General features: G+C 35.7%; 1 protein-coding gene across 2 annotated transcripts in view; it reads left to right on the forward strand.

Annotated features, from left to right (window-relative positions):
- LOC123566720 (uncharacterized) overlaps positions 1-16,415 on the forward strand; it is a 45,058-nt gene extending 28,643 nt beyond the window's left edge. For both annotated transcript variants that reach the window (XM_053549611.1, XM_053549610.1), the window contains exons 2-6: positions 1,333-1,912; positions 3,119-3,277; positions 4,346-4,522; positions 7,654-7,729; positions 10,103-16,415. In XM_053549611.1, the coding sequence (XP_053405586.1) occupies positions 1,352-1,912; positions 3,119-3,277; positions 4,346-4,522; positions 7,654-7,729; positions 10,103-13,119 (3,990 nt within the window). In that variant the 5' untranslated portion in view covers positions 1,333-1,351 and the 3' untranslated portion in view covers positions 13,120-16,415. The remainder of the gene's footprint in view (positions 1-1,332; positions 1,913-3,118; positions 3,278-4,345; positions 4,523-7,653; positions 7,730-10,102) is intronic.
- The last annotated feature ends 5,725 nt before the right edge of the window (positions 16,416-22,140 follow it).

Here is a 22,140-nt window from a genome sequence, read left to right on the forward strand (position 1 = left end):
AAATAATGTCATTTTGATAGAAAATGTTTTTATAGCCTTTAAAAACCTGACATAACCGATCTTTTCAAAATTTCTATATAGAAATACATGAAAACCATAGTCATCAACTTCAAACAAAAATGGAAGCAATACGTTTTTGTATCACATCGATAAAAAATATATTGAAATAAAGGGCAAAAAATGAAGATTACTTCACGAGGTTATAAAATTTTGTTAAATAACGATAAAAATACGTTTTTATAATGTTTGAAATATATTTTCCTATACAAATCTATAGTAAAACTGTTTATCGATAAACGTTATCGGGTCGTCGATCCGTGTATATTCAAGGGAGACTACTTTTGCCGAAACTACTGGTCAATGTATTGGAATGTTGGCCATGCATCGAAATATGTTGTGGATGATAAAGATATATAGCGTCAAAGAAGTTGTTATGTGTACAAAATCGTTCAAAAATATTCATTTGTGTTTGTATTTTTAGCCTCAATATATACGTAAAACACAACCTTGTATTTCATACCAAAATATCCAAATATACATTAAATAAAACTATTGTATATCATCAACATCATTGTCGATCGTCAACGACCTTTGTCATTAGCATTCTTTGGTGGAACTTTCTTAACTTTGTTCACAAGGTTCCGCTTGTGTGTAAACAGAAGCCAACAGAAATGAAATGTATTTATATGAAATTCTTATGACGAACATTTATTTTTCAATATTCACTTAGATTGGCCTGCTACACCTTTTTATGACCGCTCAAATGGATTAGTCTGACTCCACCCAGAGGCGGCCAGGGCGAAAGACAAGAAACCACTTTAAACGACTTTTGATCATAAACCGCTCACTCTGAAATTGTTCACAAGCATTCTTGTATGTATCTAATTCAGGTCTGTCAAATGATTTCGCTTTACTGCCTCTCTCTTGCATGGATCTTATGTATCATCATTGGAAGTACTGTCTTTCTCAAAGACTTTTGAGGAAAACCCCCTTCTCTCAGCCCTCCTCCGCCCTGCCAACTTTAGCCAGCCTTTTTAGCATATAACACGTACTGAGCGTAGTTGACGATCATAAAACAGGGACAGAGGAGGTCTGCGAAATGCATCACAGGTTGATAACCATTTTAGGCGAATAGGATAACTTTATCTTTCAGCCTATTACTTCCAAAAATCCTCACAAAAACGCGAATATATATATTTTTTTTCACGTTTGTTGTCTGCATCTGTGTAACATAATTTAGCTATCACAAAGAAGTCGTTGCGCCAAAGATTTACCTTAAGAATTTGATATTTGTTACTTTCATAATAAAAAGAACATTACCTGTTATTTCAGGTTGCCATCCATCATCGGGATGGCCCATCAACTTCAACTAGAGAAGGAAAAGTACAGACAATGGGTGAAAGCCGGTCTTGGCTTAGGATACTTAAAAGAAGGACTTGCGCCTTTTTGTGACGACGTTGCCAAACAACAGCATAAAGACATCTTAGACAATATTAAACAGACAAAGAATCTGTCGACTGTGACATGTGGTCAGTGTGCTCTGAGAACTCTTAAACCTGACCATGTAAAAATAGGAAACAAACAATGTCCATTAGGTCAAGCTAACTGTAACTGCTGCTATACGAAGGGTAAAATTGCTTGTCCAAGCAACGTATGTGGCGCCATCTATGACAGCATTATAACTAACCATGCGTCCACACCACCAGCTCCTTATTGGAAAAACACCCAAATTCAGCAGTGGATAAAAGATCCGTGGAGTATAGCTAAAAGTTTCATCAACGCCCCTGGATATGATCAGAAGACATCAGCAGCCGACATTGACTGCACGGGATTACTGCATGTGATTATCAACAACAAATATTTTCACAATCACATTCAGTGTAATTTAGCTGGAGCTAATATATTTTCAAAGGTAAATTTGTACATAATACAATTATTTCGCTTCTGCTTATATCAAATAAAACTTTGCATAGCTGCTTAGATACACAAACAAGTTGTAAGTACGAAATTTTTATACTTGCATTGTAACAAATATGTTTCCTTGTATTTCCATTTAGGCCTCCGGTTGTCTCTAGTAGCAAATGTAACTGTAACTATCAAAGATTTTGCTCAAAGTCACACATAGCTATGTCATAATTAAACAAGTTCCAAGAGAAAAGTCATCGGATTCGGCCGATACAGCATCATCTTTTTCAGTGATCGCCTCACTCTGGAAGAGTATACCCTAAACAGTATTCGTATCAATAACTGAGTATAGTATAAATAGTTTGTAAATGTGTATTACTGTTGTCATCTACTTTTAAATTATGATATTTTATTCTTTTTATTAACTTTATTGAACATGTTGAAAGTCTTTCTTTTATATGAAACTTATCCATAGAAAAGTCAATAATAATAGGTTAAAATGATTCTTTCATTCGTCAGGAATTCTTCGGTTTGCTAGTTTGCTAGTACACTATTGGTTACCTAGATACATAATTCAATCAAATGTTTAATTTTCCACTGGATAATGAGATAACTAAACGTGCTGATAGATGCTTTTTCGAGACCATTTGATTATTAGCATCTCCGGCAAAAATGGACATTCTTCGAATCAGCATTTGTTAAATACCAATACTTTGTTCTTATGTTTTGTTTATTATTTGAAAATATGAAATATTAATTTAGCGTAAATCTGACATGGCCTAGACACACATGTAATATGTAAATGTATCAAGAAAATGCATTTATTCGCTGTTTAGGTTACACAAATACAATGTTTTGAGGTAATACCTACAAGAAATTAATACAAATCCTAAATTTAACTACACGTACACGAATTAATTTCATGGTATTTGAACCTTTCGACCGGACGCCCTTTAGAACATCGTAACTAATTGTAACGAGCAGTATACGAATCTCTGCCCTTGTAGATCCATGTTACTGCTTTTATTACTTTTTGTATAAACGGTAAGATGCTAGCAAATTATCCCGCATGTCTGTTATATCGTGACTCAATATTTGACGAGGAAAGTCGCATTGTATAGACTGTACAGCTCTGGTTTTCTTCGTCTTTTGAAGTAGTTTACCACATCAAAAACTGAGTGATAAATATATATTTGTTTAATTAATGAAACAGGTGAGACAATACAGGAACGAGATATTTCACTCGAGCACCATGGAACTGGAAAAGGCAGATGCAAATACTTACATAGATGATATGATTGCTGTGCTTCAAGATGGGAAAGAACTGATAAACAGAAATGATGCTCAGGACGCTGTAAAGAGACTTGAAGAGGTTGGTACAATTAATTCTGTAACTGTTTGAACTTTTTGAAAAAAAAATCAGGTAGCCTTTACTCGTATAATTACTAAATGGATAAAAATAAACATAATCTGAAATCTACATTCGCATTTGAAATTACAACAACTAAAAACATAAGAAATTATATGTTGCCGACCTAAATTTGATGAAGGTAAGTGTATACAAGCTGAATCACTAAACATCTGATCTCTAATTTATATTAATTTGTTATTTATTTTTGCATCATTTGTCTGTCCTTAATAGAAATATCACAATGTCTTAATTGTTGAACTATTCAAGTATAATATAAACGTTCACAATACTTAGGTATATATCACGACAATATCGAACCAATAAATTTTCAGTTCTGAAAAACAAAAAAATAACATTGTAAAACTAAGGATTTGTATTTGTTTGCTGTCCGATCTTTGTAGAATGTACTTAACTGATAAACTACCAACATCGGTCTGATGTAGGCAGTCCACTATCAGTTTATAAAATAGTCCGACGGTTTTCCCCCGACTGAGATATTGAAATTAGCCCTGGGCTATAAGGCTTTTTTAGTCAGTCTAAGGTTGGAATTTCACGTCGGACCAGTATATTCAAGGTCATTGTCACTTTGACTGAAATTACTAAAATGTGTCCTAACTCTTTAATCTTAGAAATGAAACTTTGCATATAGATAGTCTTAGAAACGCTAAAAGGTTGTATTTCATGTTAGGCATGTATGGTCAAAGTCACGATCAAGATTAGCGTTACTAATATAATTCAATATCTTTCACCTCATCGCTGTGGGCTGGAAACCCCGCTAACGTTGTAGAATTCTGTCATGTACGCAAGCCGTCCATGGCTTATGGAAGGTCGTTTGTTCTGTCCTGGCTCCCACTCCTGCATGAAATAACACTCCGCCATCAATTAACTTAAACAAACTGCCACGTGACATATAATTGCGTTGGTTTGACGTGTATCGGTAACCCGTCGTCGGCAGAACTTTCTTTGTCATAAAATATTTCAAAAACTGTTCTGAGCGATATACAATTATATTATATTGTGTATTAACAGCTGAGAAATGAAAAGTTCATTATAACCACCGAAAATATGGAGAAAGTTCTTGGAGATATCAGAGAAGAAATGGAGAATGTAAGAAAATCAACAGAAGGTCTAGCTACTAAGGAGGACTGTGAGGATCTTAAAAGGAAATTTTCTGCACTGGAATCTCTCATTTCTGAACAAGCGAAGGTATGTATACGCTTAATTTTTTATGTTGTTATGGTATACAATAATATACTTAGTACTGCTACGTAGATCTACTTCTTAGTACTTCTTCATTAGTACTTCTTGGTACTTTTACTTTCGGATGCTTTCTGCTTTTAAATTCAGTTATTCAAAAGTTGGCTTGTACATTCTTGATTTCGGGTAACGGCTTCATTAAAAACGAAACTTCACTTTGAATAATCAGTTGAGGGTTTTGGCATTCAAGCAGTAAAAATGCCATTTTTTTCCTCACTGCTATGGAACTACACTTGAATGCACGGAAAAAAGTAAAAAAGTAAAAAGTCATACTGACTCGAAGCAGATTCCAAAGACACATGTATATTGATATACAAATGTACGACAGTGACGTCATAACATCGTGTCGAAATGAATTATGAAGTCGAATACAAATTTAAGACTGTGACAAAGGAAAAATTATCAACCAGTGCAATGGAGTAACCTTCGATTTGCTAAATTTATATATTTATGCAGTTGTTGCTTTAAAGGTTCGTTCAATATGAAGTTCACAGGTCAATAAGTCCTCATAGCGATCAGTTTAAGGGCAATAACTGTGTAATGTAGACCAGCATAATGATACGTATTCACATGTAATAAAATCTAAAAATCTCATAGAACAATTCACTAACATCTGTTTTCATCATAAATTTCACAGGGCTACGTATTAATAACATTTTATCAAAATAGATATTATGTCATAATAATATTATAGTATAATGACGTTATGCGCTTGGGTATAATTGGTATAATTTTGTTAAACCATTGCAAATACAGGTTAAAAATGAAATTTGTTTTTTTTTTACATGTAGCACTCGCGAACACTTTCACTCGTTGCTGTGCCATTCGTGAAAATATTGATCTGGCGATCACTTGGTGAAATATATCTCGATTTTACACTTATCGGTTTCCAGTAGGGTCATCGTACGTGCGAAACTACGACAACACGATGCACGAGCACGATAACAGGATGTGATAACTCGACAACACGATACGACAACACGACATTAATATCGCGTTTCCGCATCGTATTGTTGCATCGTATTGTCGTACCTTCACATCGTGTTTTTGTGTTATCGCATTGTTGTGCCGTGGTCGACAGTACAACGTTAATATCGTATTATCGCTTTCAGTTTGACTGCGCAGTAACAATGGCATACCCTGAAATACCGAAAATAAGCCGCGTTTATTTTACATTTATTTTAATTTTTCGTAAGGACTTGGTGGCTTATTCTTGAGTCCGGCGAACTTTTGAGTACATATATCCAGTAACGGTTTAAAAACCGGTGTATTTTCGAATACCGAAATTCTGAAGAAACGGATGTCATATTTTTGCATTTTAGTAAAAACATCGACGTCGGTAAATTCTTATACTTCTGACATGTCTGTTTTGTGACAATTTGTTACAATTTCCTATTGAAAACAATCCGATGCTAACAGATAATTACCCATTTAAAACTTTTGTCTGGCCTAACAAACATTTTACATACACGTTTAATCACCCAACAAGTATGAATAACTTACACAATACGTGATAAACACTGCATTGTGTTATAAAGACCGGTCATTTTAATTAACAGAACGGACGTGACAGAACAGTGATTGAGACAGGAATTGTATTGCTTTTAAAGTTTCAGTCTGTTCAGGGTTTTAAAAATCAACACAACTTGCATTGTTTTAAGGTTGTTTTTATTCCAAAGTATGTTTTATTGCTATTACATTTGGAAATAAATCTGCCATGTATACGTATGCGTATGCTATGTAACTTTTGCTATCTTATAATTATGGTGTCCTGACAAATACTGATACAAAAATATTGTACGGCTTATTTTTTGAGTGTGGCTAATTTACGGTCCCTTTTAGCCTGTAGTGAAATGGTGGCTTATTTTCGGGACCGGCTTATTTTCGAAACCGGCTTATTTTCGGGATTTCAGGGTAGTTGATTTAGGTAAACGGTTCAGCAAAAGTCGATTTTGTCTTAAGGACTTTTAAGGATATAATGTATGCTCGATCTGTTCAATGGTCAAAATGTCTTCATATGTATAATTATTTTCCATTATTAAAATAAATGTATAAGAGAATTTTAAAAAATACAAAGGTTGCTGTTTCATTAAAGTATAACCGTGGGAAAAATAATATTGGACCATTTTGCATTCCCCTTTGCGCATGTCTAACTGCAGACCATAACACGATAGTAATGTGGTGCCTTGGTACTGTCGATCTTAACACAATTTTATTGCGCAATTTTTATGTCGCATTATCGATCATGACACCACGATAACAAGATAACGACAGCATGCAAATAGGATGGATGCGATAACGTACTTTTTACGGCATGCTATTGCATCGTGTTATCATGTCGTTCACTCGCATCGTGTTATCGTGCTAGCGCATCGTTTCGTTATGCTGTCGCATATTGTTACCGTAATAAAGACCGTACCTCTTCGGGGATCGACAGTACGACAGTGCGATGGCCCAATCTGAACACCTTATATATTTTTCAGTAAATATATGGAAGCTTGTTTCTGCAATATCGTGCTGACGTGCCAGTGCCAGTGCAAAAACGACAACACGACAGCACGATAAACCACTGTTTTCGTGTTTGCGAGTTGCCGCCCCACTGTCGATTCTATTCCACTATTTAACAAAAATATATATTTATTCAGCAACGTGCGCTCAATCAAATCGAGACTGCATAATTTTCGTTTTTGTTGTGTTGAGCGACCTGTGGAGTTTCCACTTTTTCTATTTTGTTATTATTCAAGACGTACATCTCTGGTATGATATTATCATGTGATTACTTTGAATAAAGGAGATTGTTAGAGATTTTGACCTAAAGATACAGAAAAAATGCAATACTTAATAAAGGATCACAGCCGGCGAGTCACAGCCTGAATATCGTAAAGGTTTGATATTTTATGGGATATTGGCCTAGATATACTTGACCGTTTATACATTATATGTAGGGGGTCTTTGACTAGAGATGCTAAACGTTTGATACTGTATAGATAAAATATCAAGCTTATGTGTATAGAAACTTGCAAGTTTATACTTTTTTCGTATATGTATATAAAACTTATCAACAATATTGATTTTTTAAGGATATGGAAAGACTCAAGGCAGACGACTCCGTGCAAAAGGACCTGTGTCGATCTAATTACGAAAAGTCTAAATTAGGTATTTTTGTTTTGTTTTGTTGAGTTTAACGTCTCACCGACATAGTTATAGGTGATTTGGCGACATACTAGCTTTCATGGTGGAGGAAGACCCATGGTGCCTCATACAGCCATTATTATATCAAAATCATGGACCTTGGTAGATTACCGTCATTCCCTTAGGCAGCTGGATGGCTTCCTTACATGATTATACAAAGTGAGAATCGAACCACATCGATGAGGAGCAAGTGGTTTGAAATAAGCGATCTCCAGATTGGGTAAAAGTGCATCAAAATATAATAATACTGAATATTGCTTTTCAAATGTAACAGCATACACGAGCATTTATTCATGATGCGTAATTTATAGTAATTACAGCAGCGCAGATCAGGCATTTATTGCATCCTATCATGACAATTCTATCCTATGTTTCTCTTTAATGGACAGGGAATGCCAGATAATAAGTTGCATAGATATGAAAGCAAATCTCAAGCCTTTCTTGACGCTGAAAATAATCTTAAAAATCAGACCACTGTTGAAAAAGGTATGGCAGTTTGAAATGTAGGAAAATGGCAAATCATGAAGGCAGCCATCTTAGTGTGTTTATGACGTCATTTACACACTTATGAGTTCTTTTATTAGCAAATAAAAATTTAGAGATTAATTGCATACGTTTCTTGAGAATATGATGTAAAACATGGTAATTTCTTTCATTACAACTGGGAAAAGTAGAGTAGCAGATGGAATTAATTTAAGATCAACGTTGACGTTACCTTTAGATATAAAACATGATTTACATTGTATATCATTCTACAATATTTTGGTGGTGGTAATAGGAAGCTTTAAATTTGATTACTTTTGAAATTGTAATCAAACAAGGATTTCTGGCATTTAAGCATACATCGTTTTCGTTCAAAAAATATTTTTAACAAATTTAAAGATAATCATTTTCTAATCAACCGGAGTAAGTAGATTAATGATAAGTATTATAATAAATCATTAATCAATCGGATGACGCCTGCTATTGAACTGCAAAACATCGTCAGTTCCGATTGTGACATCACGAATCAATCTCTTTCACATTATTTTGTCATTCCTACTTTCAGCAAAGTAGTACGTCAACGCCACTTTATAATCATCTTAAATGTTATCACATAGAAAACATTGAAAGAAAACTACGGTGTCCCGATAGCGCCATCGCCGTATACTGTGAAATTAAAACAATGAAACAACGATACTGCGTTGTTAAAAGGTCAAAGTTATGAAATTAAGATGATGTAAAGTAGAACTTTTGATGATGTAAAACCATAACTACGATGGTTAAAACTCGAAACGAGGATAGTATAAAGTCGAAATTCATCATCGTATTTTCGGCTTTTTCACCATCGTGGTTTCGTTACTCAGCTTTTCACCATCGTTGTATTGAAGTTTTGCCATCATTCGTTTCAAGTTCAAAATTGAATCTACGATGGCGAAAAGTCGAAAGTACGATGGTGAAAAGTAAAAAGTATGATGGTGAAAACTTGATACTATGACGATGAAAAGTCGAAAGTACGATGATGAATGGTCGAAAGCATGATGGCGGAATATGACAATAACGATGGGGGAAATATCAAAACAACGAAACAACGATGGGGAAAAGTTGAAACAACGACACCACGATGATGAAATGTCAAAAGTACGATTTTGAAAGTACAAATTAATATTTACTTTTCACCATGATCGTAGTTTCGTTGGTTCGACTTTTCACCATCGTAGTGTTGTGATTGTTTGCGCCGATTCCATTATTGATTGGGTGCAGGATCCAAATGGCAAATGTCTATTTCCTGTCCGTCTGTTATTTGATTTACGTGATGTGTCTAGCCGGAAGCTGGTTGCATGACAACACAGAAAAATAGTTCGTAACATATAAAGAATTTGCACGTATTTTATAGTTTCTCCCCGTATCATTTGCCGTGAATTCGGGTATTTATTTTTGTGTAAGATTCGGGCTTGATGGATGCTTCTGAAGTATGGCAAAATTCTCTGTAATGGGCATTACTTCTTCACATAAACACACATTCAGGGTAATATGACAAGGAATATAACAATGCGACGAGACAATATGACACGACTTAACGTCAATACAATACGTAATTGCGACAAGACAATACAAAACTACATTACGTCAATGCGAAACACCATAACGACAATGTGACACAACGTTGCATCAGTAAGAAGTGACATCTGACAATACGAAATCGCAACAAAACTAACTGTCGTTGTATCAATTTTGTGTTGCCGCCAGCCGCGTAGCATTGACGTTTTATCTTATACTTTGTATTTTTGAACATAACGCTATATCTATAATCAATACTTTATACTCGTGTCTATAATCAAATATATATCTGTTTAGATTTTCAGAAAAAATTAGTGAACCTTTACAGACAGTCTCTGTTACAAGTGTCGGCAATACCATTGAAGCCAGAGCGTAAACATTGTAACTTCAACGAGGTGTATGTTAGACCACGAATAACGCTTGAAAGGATAGATGAAAACAGAAGACCAAAGGAAACCGAAATTCAGTCTATGTCAGATATCTTCACAAAAGCCAGAAACCCTATGAAATCGATTTACGTTCTTGGAGATGCTGGATCCGGGAAAAGTAGTTTTTGTAAAAGTTTGGTAAACTGTTGGTGTATTGCACACAGTGGAGAACCGACCGTTGAAGATGAGTTCGACGGAATCAAGGAAATGAAAAAATTTGAGTTCTTGTTTTATATCTCTCTTCGTCGCTTTAAAGATGTTGTCAGTATTCAAGAAATGCTCGGAAAACAATATAAAAGCGAAATTCTGAACGAAATTTTAATGAAGGAATCAAGAAATATTGTCATCGTACTTGATGGTTTAGATGAATGGTCTTCTAAAACTGTGACATCCAATCAGTTCCAGACGGAAGGCCTTCCAGAACGTGATACATCTAAGGACTATACCGTCATAACAACGTCACGACCATGGAAAATTGAAACTCTGGGAATAACTGACCAGGAGATAGAACAAAGATTAAAACTTAAAGGGTTTGATAGATCATCTGTTAAAAAGATGATTGATAAAACAGTTCCAATACTGAATGAATCGTTTGCAGAAAACAAAAGTCCTAATGTCTGCGAAGAAAAGCTAAACAATAAAGCGATAGCCAGTATGACAGAAGTACCAATTATGCTGCTACAGCTGATTTGTCTGTGGTTTGACGATAAACTTCAAGTATCATCAAGATGTGCTCTTTACTCGGCGATGCTTGAACTGTTCTTTTCCTGGTACGATAAGAAGAAAAATGAAATAGGAGAAGAACGTTTATTTAAAAAAATGAGGGACATGTCAAAGGGTTCGCCAAATATTGAACTCCCTCAATATCTTATGAGTAACAGGTTATGTAAATTGTTCAAATTTCTCATTCATGAGTTGTCGCGCTTGGCGTATGAGACACTTTTCACAAACGAAAAGGAGGCGTCCTTGACATTTGAAAATTCTGTTTTTGAAGAGCTAGAAATATCGGATGAAGTAAAAACAAGTTGCTTAAAACTAGGAATCTTATCCGAAGATGGATGTCCAAGTTTGTCTGCAAGCACAAGTGACAGTTCGTTACTTTCCTTTGTTCACAAGTCAGTACAAGAATATTTGGCCGCGGTGTATATTGTTATTAAGTTAAAAGCTCATACCGGATTATTGGCCGATTCGGAAAATCCAGATTTTTCTGGTCGTTGTGCACCACTTATTAATAAGGTTTTCAGTAATTGCACGACTTTGGATGAAATATTGGAACAAGCAAATGTATTCATTATGCTATGTGGTCTAGAGCCTCGAATCGCAACGTCCATTTCAAAGTATATATATGATATTGTTACAAGGGACAAACGTGTTCTAGAGTACAGGCGAACAATACATGATAATTATAGATATGAAAATTTTATATCAGATATTCAGAAATGTGTTTTAAACTGTACAGAAGAGGTCCAAGCATGTAACACAAATATTCTGTCTAACTTTTATATAGGAGACATCATCGCTGAGAAAACGTCAGTGTGCGATCATTTGTGTACTTGTATCGATAAGCAGTACATTCCTCCTGACAGCGTCCGCTCGTTTAGAGTTGATACATGTATAGTGAAAGTGTCTCTAAAGGCAGTATTTAGCATTTTACCGGAATGTCAGCGACTTAAAACAATTCACATTGATACTTTTTTAGGCAGCTATAAGATTGATGATGAAGATATCAGGTGTATCTGTAAAGGAATTGAACATAATACTTCAACAGTGATATCACTGTTTGTACGTTTTAAGCAAAAAGATAATTTAAAACCTATGTATAAAACAATAGTCCGTCGTCTACCTGTTATGAATCATCTTGTCGCATTACATATAGATGGTTTCATTGCGTCACATGAAGACTTTACCTCACTTTGCACTTTCCTATCAGGTAACAGTCGTCTTGAACAGATATCGATTTCCGATACATGTTGTAAACCCAGTAGAGACAGTGAGACCAGTTTGTCCGGGGATTGCAGGAAGCAGCATGACGTAGATTTATCCAAGCATCAACAACTACAGTACATTGAGACCAAAACGGACAGTGAGACCAGTACAGACAGTGAGACAGACAGTGAGACCAGTTTGTCCGGGGATTGCAGGAAGCAGCATGACGTAGATTTATCCAAGCATCAACAACTACAGTACATTGAGACCAATACGGACAGTGAGACCAGTACAGACAGTGAGACAGACAGTGAGACCAGTTTGTTCGGGGATTGCAGGAAACCGCACGACGTAGATTTATCCAAGCATCAACAACTACAGTACCTGCAGTACGATAAATCTGTCAATTTGACTCGCGTTAACACTTCCAACCTAGAAATATTTTATTACAAATCATTGAACAGTACAAATGTTGTGAAAGTTTTTGAAAAAATTAGTACAGCTCACAAATTAACAAAACTTAATTTGGAGTATGATATGTTTAGATCAAACATAGAGTCTTCAGCTCGTACTGTAACTGACAAATTGATCACATTGTTACAATTATTGCACCAGCTCCATGTACTTACTTTACTGGATTTTACATTTACTGACAATACAATGAAATTTCCCTCTGAGATGAAGAATATGGAGTTCATTTATCTTAATAGTGTCAGAATGAGCTTGACAACATGGCGGCAGTTTGTTGATAGTCTTCCTCTCATACCGCTACCTGTTAAGGTGAGAGCATGGTACATGTGTATAACACGAGATGGAGAGGAATGTAAATCTAGTATACGCTGGGGGAAAGCAGGAAGAGGAGAGGAAACACCTGCAAGGCAGTATGTTAGAGAACAGGAGGAGTTGTTCAATGTGGAGTATGAAGATAAATATTCATTTAATTTTTCAACAAGGAAGTAATATCCATCAGTATAAATCATTACTGTTATTATACTGATGATTTTCTTATGTTGTACTGATGGTTGAAATAAGGAAAGCTTGTCAAAGTCGTAGAAATACATGTAACTAGTTTCTAATATATTGTTTTTGTTTAGAAGAGTATAATTGCCATGGGACAATGATTTTTTATGTTTTGCCACATTATGGGACTGCGTGTTTTAGCTAATTAATGAAAATATAGTTATAGTGAAAAATACAATAGTGAAACATATCTGTGTATTCAAAGTGAAAATGGCAAATCTGTTTTATACTGGTACGGAACACTAAGCGTTGTATAATGTGTTAAATAAAGTTGACAATTTAATAGAATTTCAGCAAATAAGTGATATTACAGGCATAAGTTTTTAGAGTTTTTAAGATAATTACTTTTTATAGTATACAGATGGCTGCAGTAAGGAAAGTATATCAAAATTGTAGAGAGTTGTAGAACAGACAGACAGTCAAACCTGTATATAAAGACCATACTTAGAAGTGATGAAAAGTAGTCTTTATTTGCAGGTGATTTTTATTTACATGTAAAAATAAATCGTAAATGATGAATTCGGAAATTAAATATGAGGTCCTTTCAAAACCTGTGATCTCTGTTGACAGACGGAATTATAAAAATTGAATGAGCTGTTTTTAAAACCAGGTGGTCTTTGCTCTCATGTGAAAAATACACTGTACATGTTGAAGTCAGAAATTGAACAAGTGAGATTTAAAAGCAGGCCGTTTTTATTCACATGTGAAAATACACAGTAAGTGTTAAATTAGGAAATTAAGTAAGTGGTCATTAAAATATGGTCTCTGTTCACACCACTGATGTTGATTTAGAAACTTAAATAAGTGGTCTTTAAAACCATGTGTTTTCTGTTCATAGGTTGCCTTTAAACAAGCTTGACTGTAATCAGTAATTAGTGGATGGGATATTTTTTAACATTTGCTGTACCGCAATACATGGTTGTTTAGACATTATTGTACATAACATAAATTGCTGACTTAACATTAATTCACTAAATCTTTTATTTTATATTAGCTATGTTTTAACACACAGTAGGATAGTAGCAGACAAGGTGCCTATTAAAGTAATAAAACTATATAAATTAGGATTTTTTATAAACTGTTTCTCTTTTTTGTACAAAAAAAAATGAATGTTTATTTATTTTGAGCAACTTTGTCGCTTTTGGCTCACATTGTTATATAACATAATTATTATGTAAGACATTTGCTTGAAAAATTGTCATGAGTCTTTAAAAGGATATAGACTTTAACCGGCATTCAAATCATGTCAAGTGTTGGCCATATCCGGTATTCAAATCACGGCGACCATACGCCTCACCGGTATTCACCAGTATTCGAATCTACTGACCTCCTGATTGAAAGTCTAATGCTCTACCTATTGAAATAAACTTGATTCGCGACACGTATTTGAAAGAGAAATATGTCCCGTTAAAGAATTAGTCTCTTTTGAGACGTGCCCCTCTGAAGCATTAGCCTCTGGAGAGGCCGGACCCATTAAAGCATTAGTCTCTGAGGAGGTGCGTCCCTTTAAGCATTAGTCACTTGGAAGGTGTGTCCCTTTAAAACATTGGTTTCTCGAGAGGTGTGTCCCTTTAAAGCATTAGTCGCTGGGGGTGTCCCTTTAAAACATTAGTCTCTTGGTAGGTGTGTATCTTTAAAGCATTAGTCGCTGGGGAGGTGTGTCCCTTTAAAGCAGTAGTCTTTGTCTGTGAGGGAAACGTTAAAGTCTTCACTGTTAGTGCATTCAGCACAGGAACACATACAATTCTAATTGAAAAGTATAACAAAACAATCGGTTCTTACGTATTAGAGTAGCTATAGAAGTATATATTTGAAATATTTTGCATTATGCACCGTTTTATTCATGTAGTGTAAATCTTTAAGACTTTCTCAGTTCATGTTTTGACCGACAAGTGATACACAGAATATATATTTTCAATATTTAAATGTGTTTTGTGAATATGTGTGAAATGATAATAGAATTTTTTTTCAGATGAAACGTGTATGTGATGACTATAGATGTTATACGCGAGATAATTCAATATTATAATATTATTTCACTGGTTGCTGGTACAGATGGGATTATCCGGTCTCGAGAGTAACTGTTAAAGTCGGTAACGAGTTACCGCGTAAACAGTTACTCGAGAGCCGGATATTCCAATCTGCACTTACAGCTGGTGAAATCATCTTTTTCTTGCATATCAAATTCAAGAAATATTAGTGAATATAAAATCAAACGAACGCATTTCCTTTAAAATCTATTTTCCTACAGCAGCGTGTTTAAACAAAGCGCTGGTAATCAACGTCTGTAAACAGGAAAACCGAAATGTCGTTTCAAAGATAAATAGCAATGTTTAGTACCGGTTTTGTTTCATCGCTTGCATAAAGGAATAAAGAGGAGCTATCAATACATTGTCTTTTTATTTCGTTTCATGAAAAAAACTATAAATTACTACCTGTACATAAATCTGGTACTATATGTCGTTCGTCATACGTCAGTTACAGAACGAAAGTTGAAAGGTGTAAGATAGAGTTTTCCAGCACCGGTAAAAATACCAGAAATCCCCGTCTGTTATGCAAGAAATACATGTATATAATTACACGTGTACACGCATTTTTTGCCTCTAACTAAATATAGTTTACGGTACCGTGCACTTTGTTTAAAACATTTAGAAACAAAAGTTAACATCTTATTTATACGACTTCTTGTTGAACCAAATAACGTGTAATTACAGGTTTCATTTGAAAATGTGTATATAAATGGTGTGATAATATTTAATCAAGATATGAAAACAATATTTTCTGTTCACATCTGTAAAGAATTTATCTCGACACTTTAATAAGTCATCCGTGACCAACAATTATGATACTGTTTACGTAACACAACATTTTACAGTACATCATATAGTGGACGCAACTTGACCCCGATGGTTGACCTTGGTATTATAATACATAACGAGGCACAACCTATTATTGAAAAGGTGTCTACGTAAAACGCCGTATACAAACTCATTCTATATAAATATACACGGCCACCCTAAGCACCCCTTATTTATACAATGAAATAATCGATATGAATAATCAGCCTAAGGTCAACCATCGCGGTCAAGTTGCGACTACTATACTTCCATTTCAAAGGACACTCATTTGGGTGTATTATTTACTATTTGTTTACTGTTGATCACTAAATTAGTTATGAATTAAAAAATAATTTGATAATATTTCAAACATTTTAATAAAAGTACAGAGAACAGAAATCATTCCAGTTTGTTTTTATATTCATTTTTTATGCTCCCGAAGGGAGGCATATTAGTTTTCAACTGTCCGTCCGTTCGTTCGTTCGTTAGTTCGTTAGTTCGTTCGTCACAACGTTAACTTTTTGCATGAAGGCACTTTACTCGCGAACCACTGCACCCAGGACCTTCAAACTTCACATGCTGATAGTACTTATTGAGTACACCACTCCTACTGACTTTGGGGTCACCAGATCAAAGGTCAAGATCACAGGGGCCAACGTTAACTTTTTGCATGAAGGCATTTTACTCGCGAACCACTTCACCCAGGACCTTCAAACTTCACTTTCTGATAATACTTATTGAGTACACTACCCCTACTGACTTTGGGGTCACCAGGTTAAAGGTCAAGGTCACAGGGGCCAACGTTAATTTTTTGCATGAAGGCATTTTACTCGCAAACCACTGCACTCAGGACCTTCAAACTTCAAATGCTGATAATACTTATTGAGTATACCATCCCTACTGACTTTGGGATCACCAGGTCAAAGGACAAGGTCACAGGGGCCAACGTTAACTTTTTGCATGAAGGCACTTTACTCGCAAACCACTGCATCCAGGACCTTCAAACTTCACCTGCTGATAGTACTTATTGAGTACACCACTCCTACTGACATTGGGATCACCAGGTCAAAGGTCAAGGTCCCAGGGGCCAACGTTAATATTTTGCATGAAGGCACTTTACTCGCGAACCACTTAACCTAGGACCTTCAAACTTCACATGCTGATAGTACTTATTGAGTACATCACCCATACTGACTTTGGGGTCACCAGGTCAAAGGTCAAGGTCACCAGCTTAAAGGTCAAGCTGCTGCGGGGGCATTTGTCACCACTGGTGACAGCTCTTGTTTATTTTTAACGTCGTTATTCAACAACATTTCAGTTATGTAATAAAGGGGTGTTTGTAAAACCAGCGTTAAATAAATGCAAAGTAGGGTAATCTCAAAAGCTATTGTCAGCTTCTCTTTATAAATGAACCAGTTCACGTCCCGAGTCCGCTTCTATGAAAAATCAGTACTGGTGTCATATGAGAAGTCATGTTCCTGACACCAGTGGGGCTTGAACCCACGAACCCTGGATTGAGCGGCCAACACATTGTCTAACACTAGACCACCGCTTCACTTTACTAGTTCAGTTATGTAACGGATGGTAGTTAAACTAACCATTGTTGCTGCATTCTGTACAAGTACAAATGTGTTCTCCACAAGAAACTGCCAGCTTCCCTACATGAATAACAGGTGGTGGACGAATGATTTCACACACAATGTTTTCTATCAAATCGTCGCGGAGAACATACGCACCGCCCGGACTTCCAACTCGCGACCCTGTGATCCGTAGATCTGCGCTCTCCCTATTGAGCTAAGCGGGAGGGCTTCGATCCAGGTCGAAGAAGAGCAATACGTCATTGTACGATGACTTGATTCATTTTCCTTAAAGAAGGCTGAAAGTTGTGAGTTATTTTAAGTTCTGACGTCTCAGTTATTACGTCATAACGTCAAACGGCATAGCGGTGCGTTGAAAAAGAAACCAAAGAAAAAGGCATATTTGACGGACGTTGTCAAGGGTGTTCTACCTAAAAATCCTTGGCAATGTGTAAGAATCGAAATAATATATCTTATTTAGTGGTTTGCTCTTAAATGAAACAATGATTCTTTTTTATACATACTAATGAAAAACTGGAAAATATTGATGAAATATAGATTCACATGTTCACTGTATTTAATTTTTTACTGCAGAGAAACACTTGTTTTCCGGAACTACTCTAGTTTTTTTCTTGCAGTAACTGTGGTAGACCATGTGATGGGGAAAACTGTATATGGATAGTGAAGCAAACTACTTCAAGTCAAAATAGAGAATTTACAATGATAACAGCCCACCTATCGTTCATTCTTACCGGTACGTTTACGAGTACACGGCATTTGACCTTACGTGAAGGGACATTACTCGGGAGAATGTTTGACAAACGCCAGAAAAGAAAACCACAACAATATGTTTTCTACTCCTATACCAGTGTATCAACAAATCGAAAGATTTCCTGCGGCCAGAAGTTATACAGACCAGAAATTGTTATGGGAGTAATTGCGACCACTCAACCTAAAAAGTAACTCATGAGTGAATAACGTACTTGTTTGTTTTTTCTTAGCTCACCTTTTGTGGTCAGTGGTTGTCCGGCGTCCGTTGTCCGTTAACACCTCCCAGCCTAAACCACCAGTCCAATTTTGATGAAACTTCACAGGAATGTTCCTTGTATGGTCCTCATTGAAAATTAGTCAAAGAAATGAATTCCATACAGAACTTTAGAGTCAAATATGGCCTCGCCCTGGTTGGGGGGTGGAGGGGGGGGGGGTTTGGGGGGCATTTGGGGGCGGGTCAGATGGTTTACATAGATTTATATTAAGGAAAATTTTGAAAATCTTCTTGTCGAAAACCACTGGGCCTAGGGCTTTGATATTTGGTATGTTACATTATAAGTAGTCCTCTATCAAGATTGTTCAAATTATCCCCCAAGGGTCAAATATGGCCCCGCCCCAGGGGTCTCAAGTTTTACATAGACATGTATAGGAAAAACCTTTAAAAATCTTCTTGTCTTAAACCACTGGGTCTAGGGCTTTGATATTTTGTATGTAACATCAGCTAGTGGTCCTCTACTAAGATTGTTCAAATTATCCCCCTAGGAACAAATATGACCCAGGGGTCGCATGGTTTATATTGACTTATATAGGATTTTTTTTTTAATCTTCTTGTTAAAATCCACAGGGCATAGGGCTTTGATATTAGGTATGTGACACCACCTAGTGGTCCTCTACCAAGATTGTTCAAATTATGCCTCTGGGGTGAAAAGAGGCCCCGCTCCAGGTGTCTCAAATTTTACATAGACATGTGTAGAAAAGAACTTTAAAATTTTTCTTGTCTTAAACCACAACACATAGGCCTTTGATATTTAGTATGTAGCATTGCCTGGTGGTCATCTACCAAGATTTTTCAAATTGTTACTCTGGGGTGAAAAGAGGCTTCGCCTGGGGTCCCAATTTTATATAGACTTATACTGATTTTTTTTTTAAATCTTGTCTGAAACTACAAGACCTAGGCCTTTGATATTTGGTATGTAGCATTGCCTTATGGTCCTCTACTAAATTTGTTCAAATTTTGTCCCTGGGGTGAAAAGAGGCCTCTCCCCGGGGTACCAAGTTTTACATAGACTTATATAGGAAAAAAAACTTTAAAAATCTTTTGTTCTAAACTCCAAGGCCTAGGCTTTTGATATTTGGTATGTTGCATTGCCTAAAAGTCCTTTACCAAGATTATTCAAATTATGCCCCTGAGGTGAAAAGAGGCCCCGCCCAGGGGGTTCCAAGTTTTACATAGACTTATATAGGAAAAAACTTTAATACTGCCTTTCAGTGACCTTGAATGTAATCTACTGACCTACTTTCTTCTATTTTAAGATACAGCCTTGAAATTTGGATGACATGTACAGTTTAGCACACCAATCTTAAAACTGACTTTCAGTGCCCATGAATATGACCTACTTTCTTGTTTTTCAAGATGCAGCCTTGAAATTTGGATGACATGTACAGTTTTGCAGACTGATCCTAAAACTGAAATTCAGTGACCGTGAATGTGCTTACTGATCTACTTTCTTGTTTTTTAAGATATATTCTTGAAATTTGGATGACATGTACAGTTTTGCATACCAATCTTAAAACTGACTTTCAGTAACCATAAATGTGACCTACTGACCTACTTTCTTAATATTTTAGCATCTGTTTGACCTTTGAAACATAAAGCTCATATTACTCAGGTGGGCGATCCAGGGTCATCATGACCCTCTTGATTATTATACCATTACGCTTTAATGAAAGAAATATTACCCCATTCTACATGATTCACAAGTAGATTTATGTAATATGTATTTCGTAATTCTGAAAATTATTGCTTTGAGCGAAAATAACTATATTTCCTTTTCATGTATATATAACGTTTAGCTCAACTAGTCACATTCCTTGGCTACATTGAAATTTCACAAATGTGATTCATAACTTCACCTGGACTTCGTTGACAACACAGGACCATAATTCAGGAAATTGTAGAACAATTAATACAAAAACCTTAATGCACAACTAGGTATAAATATTGATCATTGCTGAAAGTTTGAATAAATTATATGAAAAAATAAATGAGGACTTCAGGTCACAAACATTTCTCGATATAATATATCATATAGAGTGCCAGCTGTATTGCAAAAACGGCTTTCCATAAATGCCAATCGCATATCGGGAAAAAGTCACGTGAAATCACCCAGTCCCCTACACTACTTTACCAGGCCGCAGGTAATATAAATATGATAAGCCAATCACATTTCTGTAAAAAATCACGTGGTATCACAGGTTTCCTTTCCGAAAATTACGCAGATTGACGAAATCAAAATTAGAAATTAAAAAAATAAAGTACATAGCTTATTGCTTTTTTATAGACAAAACATACTAAATAAAATAGTATCTAAACCAGATTTTTTTTACTATTACTAAGTTTTACATAAAAAATTATCTATACCAGTTTATATTGCACAAACGGCGCTCCATAAATGCGATTAGCCAATCATATGTCTGTAAAAATCACGTGAAATCGCCCAGAGCTCTAGATGCAATACGCTCCAGGTTAGCTCTAGATGCAGTACTGATGCTATTACCAGTCGGTGTATTGTACATGTGCTACACTACTTGTTGCATTCCAATGTACCTGCGGCCTCAGCCGCAGGTAATTATAAAACGAAACGTTTGCTCATAGATCTACTATAGAAAATACGTCGGCCAGTAATTAACAAAAATACTTCATTAATTAACAACGCAAATACCGCAAAAAATTAAATTACAATATATGATAACGTGTCAGCCAGGGATATCTAGTTAAAGAGTTGGGTGAGATTAAACCCATGGGGTTACCTCAAACTTGGCACGGGGCCCTCATGAGGCATTCTGTACCATCAGCTGTGGTCTGACGTGCACCCACAAACCCCCTTAAAATCACATCCACTTTTCCCTCCGTTTGTCATCTTTTGGCTTGAAAAGTGGCAAATGATAATTTCTTAAGCATTCTGCTGTGATTACTACAACCAACGGCATAGCAATTATTTGGTATCTTTATTTTTTCAAAATTGTCCAATATATTGAGAAAAACATTAAATAGCCGCCGGTTTCTTTTTGCCACGCCGGTATTTGGCAAATTCAGCCCATATTTATACGCGCTTTACAAAAATGAAAAGTGTCTTAAATTGTTACATTAACTTACCTATTTCAAAGTTAGTATGTTTTGATTAAATATAATTACCAGTTTTTTGTAAGGAAGTAAGAGAAAATTGCATTTGCCATGGCAAAACTGATTTTGCCATGGCAAAGCGGTCTTTTGCCATGGCAAAATGCATTGCCATGGCAAAATAATTTTGCCATGGCAAGAAAAATCGTCATTTTGCCATGGCAAAATTGCCATGGCAACTTTTTTTTCATTTTTCTTTAAAATTGATTTTAACTATTTCTAAACGAATGTTTAGGTAAAAATATGATGTTTCATATTAGTATCTCGGTTTTTTTTTTATTTTGCCATGGCAAAAAGTTGCCATGGCAAATTTGCCATGGCCAAATCTTGCCATGGCAATTTTGCAATGGCAAGGTTCTGCCATGGCAATTTTGCC

Source organism: Mercenaria mercenaria, chromosome 8 (assembly GCF_021730395.1).
Source record: "Mercenaria mercenaria strain notata chromosome 8, MADL_Memer_1, whole genome shotgun sequence".
Lineage (NCBI taxonomy): Eukaryota > Metazoa > Mollusca > Bivalvia > Venerida > Veneridae > Mercenaria > Mercenaria mercenaria.